Source organism: Podarcis raffonei, chromosome 16, assembly GCF_027172205.1.
Source record: "Podarcis raffonei isolate rPodRaf1 chromosome 16, rPodRaf1.pri, whole genome shotgun sequence".
NCBI lineage: Eukaryota > Metazoa > Chordata > Lepidosauria > Squamata > Lacertidae > Podarcis > Podarcis raffonei.
In genome coordinates this window covers 23,504,141-23,514,848 of record NC_070617.1, presented here as the reverse complement: position 1 = coordinate 23,514,848, position 10,708 = coordinate 23,504,141, and the positions used below count along the sequence as shown (strand labels likewise).

General features: G+C 46.9%; 1 protein-coding gene across 1 annotated transcript; it reads right to left on the bottom strand.

Annotated features, from left to right (window-relative positions):
- Positions 1–1,384: 1,384 nt before the first annotated feature.
- On the bottom strand, positions 1,385–6,127 carry LOC128404155 (phospholipase A2-like). Its single transcript, XM_053369559.1, has 4 exons — positions 5,526–6,127; positions 4,721–4,895; positions 3,240–3,367; positions 1,385–1,674 (listed from the first exon to the last, which is right to left on the bottom strand). Exons 1-4 carry the CDS (start codon positions 5,557–5,559, stop codon positions 1,553–1,555), a joined length of 459 nt encoding a protein of 152 aa, XP_053225534.1. The 5' UTR covers positions 5,560–6,127; the 3' UTR covers positions 1,385–1,552.
- Between the last annotated feature and the right edge of the window lie 4,581 nt (positions 6,128–10,708).

Here is a 10,708-nt window from a genome sequence, read left to right as displayed (position 1 = left end):
GTTCTCACAACGACCAGCTTCCTGGGGTTCCTGGGGTTCACAAATATTATAAGGCAACTGCCTTCTACTGAACCAGACCATTGGGTCCATCTAGGTCAGCAGTCTTTACACTGACTGGCAGCAACTCTCCAGGGTTTTAGATAGGTGTCTCTCCTAGTCCTGTCTGGAGATTGAAGCTAGGGCCTTCTACATGCAAGGCGAATGCTCTGTTAACCTAGCATTGCTTTTAAACTCCTCATGAAAATTCACCAGCATTTTATAGGGAATTTCTCTTAATATTCTGATTTTTAATGCTATTTTTGCCCAATACAGTGGTACCTCGGGTTAAGTACTTAATTTGTTCCAGAGGTCCGTACTTAACCTGAAACTGTTCTTAACCTGAAGCACCACTTTAGCTAATGGGGCCTCCTGCAGCTGCCGCGCCGCCGGAGCCCGATTTCTGTTCTTATTCTGAAGCAAAGTTCTTAACCTGAAGCACTATTTCTGGGTTAGTGGAGTGTGTAACCTGAAGCGTATGTAACCTGAAGCGTATGTAACCCGAGGTACCACTGTATACATTTTTGGCAAAGCCATTTCCCACAATATACAACTGTACCTTGGAAGTCGAACAGAATCCATTCTGGAAGTCTGTTCGACTTCCAAAACGTTCGGAAACCAAGACGCAGCTTCCGATTGGCTACAGGAATCTCCTGCAGCCAATTGGAAGCTGTGGAAGCCCCATTGGACGTTTGGCTTCCAAAAATAGTTCGTAAACCGGAACAGTCACTTCCGGATTTGTGGTGTTTGGCAGCCAAAATGTTCCAGAACTAAGCTGTTCGAACGACTATAATGCCTTATTGCATGTGGTTATCAGTTTTATGCTTGCATTATTACAGTGGTACCTCGGGTTACATACGCTTCAGGTTACAGGCTCCACTAACCCAGAAGTAGTGCTTCAGGTTAAGTACTTTGCTTCAGGATGAGAACAGAAATCGTGCTCCGGCGGCACAGCAGCAGCAGGAGGCCCCATTAGCTAAAGTGGTGCTTCAGGTTAAGAACAGTTTCAGGTTAAGAACAGACCTCCGGAACGAATTAAGTACTTAACCTGAGGTACCACTGTATTTTATTTTTGCAAATTACTGGGCTGGTGAACTGCACTGCAAAATGTGGAGAGGGGCAAGTTTCCAAAGGACACCTGTATTTCGGCTCCCATATCGTTTCACCGTTATGCATGTTGGGGAAATGAATCAAATTTCTTCCCCATCTGATGAACTGCTGATAGTCCACAATTTGCCAAGATATAAAGTGGCCACTTTCCAAGGATACCAGGCAGAGTGTGTGGAAACCATGACACTGTGTCAAGCTGAATATGTACAGCAGGGGGCGGGGGATAATAAAACACAGCTTTAGATGCTTGCTTTTATTTTATTCATGACTCAGGAAGCAACCCCTTTGCTGTAGAAAACACACAACGGCTTTATGGACCTTGTCTCAATCTCTCCAGTTGTCCGCCAAAGGATCAGCATGCATGAGAAGCGGCAGCGAGGGCCTTGCATGGTTTGTAGCACAAACATCACTTGCAGTGTTTGCTTGTGTCCAGCTGTTTATATTCCTCTTGGTATGGAGCCCCTGCAAAGCAGATTGCCGCACTACGGTCGCACTCGCAGACGAACGCCGCACATTCATCGTTGTCATCTGAAGCAGGAAAAGGGCAAGAACGAACTGGGTGACTTCTTGGGAGAAGGGCCTTAGCCAAGTGGAAGGGCACTTGCCTTGCATGCAGAAGGTCCCAGGTTCAATCCCTGGCATCTCCAGGTAGGGGTGCAAGAGACGCCCTGCCTAAAATCCCGGAGAGCCACTGCCAGTCAGTGCAGACAACACTGGACTACATGGACCAATGGTCTCACTCAGTATTAGGCAGCTTCCTATTTAATTCAGTTTCTTTTCTTTTTTTAAAGAACCCTAAATTCTAGAATCCTGATTTGTTTTTACGGGAAGGTTTGTAGCTCTGTTATAGAGCATCAGCTTTGCTCTCCTTGACTGAGATCTCTCACAAGCTCCACTACTGAAGATAAGAACATAAACGCAGGGCTACCTTTGAAGGTGACTCGGAAACTACAACTAATCCAGAATGCAGCAGCTAGACTGGTGACCAGGAGTGGCCGCCGAGACCATATAACAACAGCCCTGAAAGACCTACATTGGCTTCCAGTACGTTTCCGAGCACAATTCAAAGTGTTGGTGCTGACCTTTAAAGCCCTAAATGGCCTCAGCCCAGTATACCTGAAGGAGCGTCTCCACCTCCATCGTTCAGCCCGGACACTGAGGTCCAGCTCCGAGGGCCTTCTGGCGGTTCCCTCACTGCGAGAAGTGAAGTTACAGGGAACCAGGCAGAGGGCCTTCTCAGTAGTCGCACCCACCTGTGAAATGCCCTCCTGGCAGATGTTAAGAGTTAAGCAACAATAGTTTTTTTTTTGTAGACACCTGGAAGCAGCTCTGTTCCAGGAAGCTTTTAATGTTTGATGCTATATTTTGTCGGCAACTGCCCAGAACAGCTGGGGAAATCCAGTCAGATGGGCAGGATATAAGAAATAAATTATTATTATTATTATTATTATTATTATTATTATTATCATTATCATCATTATCATCATCATCATCATTATTAACAAGAGCCCTGCTTGACCAGGCCAAAGGCCCAAATAGTCCAGCATCCAGTTCTCACAATGGCCACTCAGATGCTTGTGGCAGGATCCAAGCACAAGAGTCCTCTCCCTTCTGTGGCTTCTAGCAATTAGCATTTAGAAGCATTGCTACCTCTGACCATGGAGGCAGAACATAGTCACTTTGGCTAGTAGCCATTGATAGCTTTCTCCTCCCCAAATTTGTCCAATATTCTCTGAAAGCCACCTCCTTAACTCTGGGATGGAGTACCTGCAACCAGTGCTATTTTCCTAGAAAAAGAGGTACCGGAACTCACTATGAACGCCTCCCTTGTTCTCTTATAATGGCTAAGGCGCCCACCTGGGAGACGCCAGAAGTTCTGGCTGAAAAATAAAGCCCTGTAACCATACAGATGTCAACCCAACACCTGCTGACCATTGGCCACACTGGCTGGGGGGGGGGGAGATGCTGGGAGTCCAGCATTATCGAGATGGCCAGGAACTGTGTCCATCCCTGATTTAAGACAGTGGGGATTTAATTTGGAAACTGAACTAGGCCCTCTGACATAGCCAAAGCAGGGTGGAGGCTGAATTTACCACTGCAGGTGACATCACTGCCCGAACAGCTGTAGGCATAGGTCTTGGTGTAAGGGTTGTCTATGAGGAATTTGCACTCGGAATGCTTCTTGGCCTCACCGTAGCAGTTGTCGTGGATCTGGCAGCACCTATTCGAAAATTAGAAACATTCGAGTTGATTCAACGAGCTTGGGAGACACTTAGGAGCTGCCTTGTTTAGTGAAGGAACGTTGATTTCTCTAGACAACATCACAGCACACATTTAAAGCACACCAATCCACTTTAACCAGAAGAAAACAATGCAACGATCAGTAAGTATAGTTAAAAGCAAATACTCAAAACCAGTTAAAATCAAGGATAAGGTAAAAGGCCATATTGAAACACATGTCAACATTCTATGCCACACTAAAATATTAAGTTAATACAACTGCAGAACAGGTATTATGTGGCATCTCTAACAGTGCCACTTCCACAGATCAAAGCAGTCAAGTGGGCACATACCGTTATCAGGGTAAGGTGATCTCGCAGGTAAACTGGTTCCAAGAGGTTAAGGGCTTTATATACTAATAGTTGTTGCTGTATGTAGATAGATCCCTAGATCCAAGTGGGGCAGAATACCCTCCAATAAGAGAGAGCCACAGCAGAGGTTTTAAAACACAAAAACACACAGCAAAGTGAAGAGCGGGAATATACGCTGTTAGACCTTTTAAATATCCCATTTTTAAGTCACTTGTGTACAGCGCTTGCCCTTTCTATCCCTTTAGAACAACAGAGACCACACTATTTGATAAGTTTAAAAGAATAGTTTACTTACACACTTCAAAGGTCAAATTCATGTGCTTTTCCATGCAGCAGTCAGAAAAATGCAGGTAAAAAGGCTAAGCTTACAAAATATGGCAAATGTTTCTGAACACACTTTCTGAGCTGGGAGCAGTCAAGCTCAGACATCCTCTCTGATCGGCTTCACATAGTAGAAGTGAACAATCAACAGAAAGAAGGCAAAGAAAAAAACTTTCCTAACTGCCTACTGGAGGTGGGAGGGTGTGACCTGGTCAAGTCTAGCAACAACAGCTTATTCTGTGGTCTTAACCCCTTAATGCATTAACCCGAACGAAACATGCTAGTTATATGAGGCCGCATTTCCCACAAGAGCAAGATCTTGAACTTGGCCTGGTAGAAAATGAGCAACCAGTACACACCACTTAGCCGAGTTTTATATGCTGACAAGCCCTCTCTTCTGCCAGCAACCATGCTGTAGCATTCTGCTGTAGTTGCAGCTCTCAATTTAAGTGCAAGGTAAGCCCCAAAGAGAGCAAATTTTTAAAGGAAGATCTGTTGCAGTAGAGTCCACTTTAAGTGTAGAAAACTGAAGTTCTGGTATGTTCTTAAACCCCTCCTGCAAAATACCACCTGCAGATGCCCTAATAAAATTAGGAGGTGCAAAGCCTTGGAACACGTTGGGGACAGGGGGGGCAGAGGGCAAAGATGAGAAATTTGCTTACTTGTCCAGCTCATCGACTGGTGTCCCGCTGCCCCCCAAGCCACAGTAGCAACCATAGTCTGCATAATCCTTCATTGGGTCACTGCTGGGAATGGTACATTTGATCATGTTATGGAACTGCAACAAGTTCCTAGGGATGGAGGCCGTGTCCGAGCCTACTAGAAGGGAGACATAAACTTCCCACAAGAAGAGTTCGGTTAGGGTTAGGTTGGCATTTCCCAGGCTTCTGAGAGCTGAAGCATCACCCTGCCTGCTAAACGCAAGCTGGAAAGTAAAACCCCACCCTGAGGGTGCATTCCTGAGGCCAGGCTGCCCTTCGGTCTCCAAGTTTGACCGTGCCAAGGCCCCTTGCTGAATGACCACCCAGCCAGCACTCGCTCACTCCTCTCTTGGAACAGATCAGGCCCATGGATGGGGGAGGCGGGCAAGGGGCGACCACAGCACAACCTGCCCCAGCGCTCCTCTCTGTGAGTGTCAGGGGGTTTCGCCTGCCAAGGGCTCCATCAGCTGGCTGCATTTCCCTCTGCACAGCTGGACAGGTGATGCAATGCAGCCCTGCTTGGCTCTGGTAGTGGGTCGCTCCTGCAGTGTTGGCGACTTGCCTGGCAAGCCACACTACAGTGCTGGTCAGGGAGCACATCAGGCAATGGAGGTGGTGTGCCAAAGGTACCATGAATTGTTAACCAAGAAGCATCCTTCAGAGGGAACCCAGTTAATAAAGGAATTTATCCCCCACCCCCAACACAGCATATCCACTTCCCGTTTCAGTAGGAACACCCATTCATCCCTTAAGAGCCACAACTTACTTGATGCCAAGATTAGGAACCGAGCAAGGTTCATCCTGTCGGCTGTTAAGTCCTCGCAAGAAGGGTTTTCCTGTAGGGCCTTCAGCCTCTTTATACCTTTCCTTTCACCTTGGTCCCTGGCAAAATTCAAGATAAGATACCTGGAGGTTTGTGTGTGTTTACCTTTATATAAGTGTTGCCCAGGTGATCTGTGATTAAACCAAGGCCACCTGAAAGCCAGCCATCTTATTTTCCGGGACTCTGCTTAGCTATCAGCTTTCCCACAGAAGAATGTTCTTGTTTTAAACTTTTGGGGCACGGTGTGTCAGGTGCTGGTGGGTAACAGCTCTGCAGACCAAAATGGGACTCCTTTTGGGCTTAAGTTACCCCATGGGCTGGAGGTTCCCCATGCCTGCCATATGGGGCCACCCACAACTGCAGAGAAAATTGTTCATACCGTTGGTTACATCTCCTGGGAATTGGTTTTCCAAGGACTGCTAAACTTGAGATCCTTTCAACTTGAGAGTTGCTGGGGATTGGACCTGGGAACTTCTGTGTGCAAAGCAGATGTTCTACCACTGAACCATTGGTCCATCTAGTGCTTTATTACCTACACTGACTGGCAGCAGAGTCCAATGTATGATATTCCTTATCCTTCCTGGTGATGCCAAGGACTGAATCTTAGGCCTTCTGCACACAAAGCAGGTGGTCAATTTTATTGTATATAGCCAAAAGCCTTTAAATGGACAAGAGAGAATAAAAGGAGAACTTTCCTCTAAGATCATACACGTAACCTGTCAGGGAACTGCCATCGGCTCAGAGGCGAGAAATAGAAGGGCAGTTGTGTTACAGGGAGCCTCCGAAAATCTTGCGAAGCAGTTCCTCTTCCAGGGAGGAGGAAAGCCCACCTCCAGGGGGGAAGAGGTGCAGGGACCAGGGGATGCTGGTGAGAGCCTTAACACCGCTTCTGGGCAGGCCAGACAGGAGGGAAACATGCCCTTGCCATCGCTCATCCTGTGCAGTAGTTTGAGGTGCAGAGAGGGGAGGAGGCGTTTGGGGGTAACGAAACTCTTATCTTGGGGGAGGTCCAAAAAGAGACCACTCCCGGATTCTGCTAGCGATTGAGCCAGACATGAGCTTTGGGGCTCTTCACTGTAAATACCTGTAAAACACAGGTTGGAGTCCTGCCTGGTTACTCTCGAGCAACCACAACAGCCATCTGACATAACCTGTAGCAGTTTACAACATGAAAAGAAATTTACAACATTATGACTTAAGACTGGAGTGCATTCACATAGCTGTAACGCCGCTTCGTGGCTGCCAGTGCAAATTTGGTTCCTTGGTGTGTAAATATAGATGTTTATCTGCTAAGAGTTCAACTGTCATTTCCTGTGCGGACCGACCTAGAAGCCAGTTAAGAATTGGCGACATAAATTTTGCTCTGGCCATTGTATACAGGGGGCAAATCAGCAGATAGTGTGTAATGTCCTCTACCTGATTGCATCCTGATATACATTTGTGATCCATAAGGGGAATTCCCTGAAATCTCCCCTCTAAATATGAGGAGGGCATCTGCTAGAATCTTAGTTCTGCAAAAGTCCTGTGTAGTTGTGGGAAGGTCAGAGTCTCAAGGTAACGGGGCCTTGAGTGATGGGTCTTAATTTGGGGGTACCAAGTAGAGTAACGGGTGGCAATGATGGATGCTCTGTCTTATGTTGGCATCCTGATCAAAAATCCAGTTTCTAAGGTCACGTGGGCTAAGGGCTAAGTAGTTCTCCATTTGAAGATTATAAACCCTGAGCTTATTTTGGCAGTTTTGTACACAGCCCGCCCCCCGGTCTTCCACTGAGCTAAACCCAACCCAACACCTGGGAAGCCACATGTTCCTCATTCCTAGTCCAGTATCAAGTGTATGCACAGGGGGGAGAAAGTGAATAGAGGAAAGCTTTTCGCCATCTCTCATAACTCTAGAACTCGGGGACATCCATTGAAGCTGAAAGGTGGAAGGGTTCAAGACAGATAAAACTCCTGCAAGAGGGAGTGACTGCCACCAGGATTCTCTGTGCTCAAAAATGGAAGGAAGAAGTTGCCATCAAAGAACGGGTAAGTAAGGCGATGGAACTATGCAGAACTGGCAAAGTGAACGGCCCAAATAAGAGAACCTAACAATGATGGCTTTGTGGAAGAATGGAAGCCCTTTTTGGACTATTTAAGAAAATATGATGAACTGACAAGCGGGATTAGGACTATGAGCAACAGAAGGAATTAAGAAAACACAGCATCAATGGGACAGAATAAGATGCAGAAGGTGTTGTGCAGCCGAGGGGGAGAAATAAAATGGAAAATGGAGTGGGAAGTTGAAAAAAAAAGACAAATGTATCATGTACTTAAGTAAGGTAAAGGTAAAGGGACCCCTGACCATCAGGTCCAGTCATGACTGACTCTGGGGTTGCGGCGCTCATCTCGCTTTATTGGCGGAGGGAGCCGGCGTACAGCTTCCGGGTCATGTGGCCAGCATGACTAAGCCGCTTCTGGCGAACCAGAGCAGCGCACAGAAATGCCATTTACCTTCCCGCCGGAGTGGTACCTATTTATCTACTTGCACTTTGACGTGCTTTCGAACTGCTAGGTTGGCAGGAGCAGGGACCGAGCAACGGGAGCTCACCCCGTCGTGGGGATTCGAACCGCCGACCTTCTGATCGGCATGTCCTAGGCTCTGTGGTTTAACCCACAGCGCCATACGTGTCTAATTCTTAAAAACTGAAAGAAAAACTACCAAGAAAAGTGGAAGAGAAAAATTCATGGATGAGAAACATTCACGGATGAGGTGGTGATCAACTATCCACGATGGTGATGTTCTTCTACAGTGCTCATGTAATAATCTAGTCACTGCTGACTACATTATAAAGTCTGGTACCTCGCTTCATTTAAAGATTTTCAGAGACTTTGAGACTAAAGATTTCATTTTGTACTTGTTACCAGACTGTGTAATGTAGTCAGCAGTGGGCACTGTTCCACAGCATTTGATATTTTCATTTACATACATTCGTTTGAAATAAGATGGGTTTATTAGGCAATTCTATATCCTCCCACCACGCTGACGAAGAATTCTAAGAAATAGTAGTCAATATCCAGAATCACTGTTCAGTGTTGGACATCATATTTGCCAAATACACAAAGCTTCACAGCTTGTCTTTCATCTTACAAAGTTTGGTACCTCGCTTCATTTAAAGATTTTCAGAGACTTTGAGACTATTTGTACTTGTGATTTGAAGGAATTCTATAAAGATTGTCTGTTGCGTATGTACATGGTCATCATGTTGCCTAGACATTGCTGACGTTCTCTTTGCAACACAGATAGGAATCACAGGCAGGCAGAGTGCTGCTGTGCTCTGGTCCTGCTTTTGGGCTCTCCAGTGGGGTATCTGATTGGCCGCTGAGAATAGGATGCTAGACTAGATGGGCTGTTGACCTGATCTTATGTTCGCTAACCTTGCTGCAGGCTTTGCCCTGACTCTGCTACATTCCACTGAACTGCCAACAGCTTTGCAAACAAAACAGGCAGCTGAGAGGCAAATTACACAATGAACAGGTGGTTGGGTCCCCACACTCCTGCCTTTCTAGGCCTCAAAGGACAAGGCCCGGTTATGCCCATGGCAGGGAACCTTTCCCCAGCTTGAGGGCCACGTTTCTTCCTGTGTGACCTTCTGGGGGCCACACCGACTGCTCCTAGCACAGACCTCTGCCACAAACACACATGGCAATCCATCACTTTCCTCTCAGCCCCCTGAAATGTATACAGCCCACACGGTGCAGCGGTTAAAAGCGTCAGACTTGGACCTGGGAGACCAGGGTTCAAATCCCCACACTTGGCCATGGCTTTGGGCCAGCCATTGTCTCCCAAGCTAAACCTTCCTTCCAGGGTTGTTGTGGGGGTTAAAGGAGGAAGGGGAGAATCACATGAGCTCCTTGGAGAAAAAGGTGGGGTAGAAATACGATAGAAAAATGATAAACAAGGAATAAGGTAGGGCAGCTGGCGGTGGTAGAAAAAGTCACAGAACATAACAGTGTTGAAGGTAAAGGGACCCCTGACCATTAGGTCCAGTCATGGCTGACTCTGGGGTTGCGGCGCTCATCTCGCTTTCTTGGCTGAGGGAGCCGGCGTACAGCTTCCGGGTCATGTGGCCAGCATGACTAAGCCGCTTCTGGCAAACCAGAGCAGTGCACAGAAACGCCGTTTACCTAGGGCAGCTGGGGGTGGTAGAAAAAGTCACAGAACATAACAGACAGTGTTAAAGGTAAATGGACCCCTGGCCATTAGGTCCAGTCATGGCTGACTCTGGGGTTGCGGCGCTCATCTCGCTTTATTGGCCAAGGGAGCCGGCGTACAGCTTCCAGGTCATGTGGCCAGCATGACTAAGCCGCTTCTGGCGAACCAGAGCAGTGCACAGAAACGCCGTTTACCTTCCCGCCGGACCGTTACCTATTTATCTACTTGCACTGGTGTGCTTTCAAACTGCTAGGTTGGCAGGAGCAGGGACCGAGCAACAGGAGCTCACCCCGTCACGGGGATTCGAACCGCTGACCTTCTGATTATCAAGTCCTAGGCTCTGTGGTTTAACCCACAGCGCCACCCGCGTCCCTAACAGACAGCGTTAAGAGGGATTAAATCCAAAACAAGATTCTCAGTTACTTGGTTTCTGTTTGTTGAATTTCTTTTGCAAGAACAGGGAGCATTCCTGGCTCCGGATCTTCATTGTCCATTATGGACAGGTACTACACCTAAACATTTTTGGTCTTCAGCCTAAAAAATAATAAATCACTTCCTTTGGTCTTCCAGACTGCTGTTTCAACAGATCACCTGTTTTTGTGACCTCGGGTTGCTTCAGTTCTCTCCCTGGTCCCCCTTGCATCAACAAAGTACCGGTAGTACTGGGACAAAGTTCACACTCAGGTTTTGTTATGTGCTGAAAGCTGTGTTTGATACTACATATTACGTCATTTGTCTCAGAAAAAATTCAGTAAAATTCAATATAAAATGATTAATAAAAATATATAGGGATGCTGTTGAAGGGATAGCTCAGTCAGTAGAGAATGAGACTCTTAATCTCAGGGTTGTGGGTTTGAGTCCCACATTGGGCAAAAGATTCCTGCATTGCAGGGGGGCTGGACTAGATGACCCTCATGGCCCATTCCAACTCCAC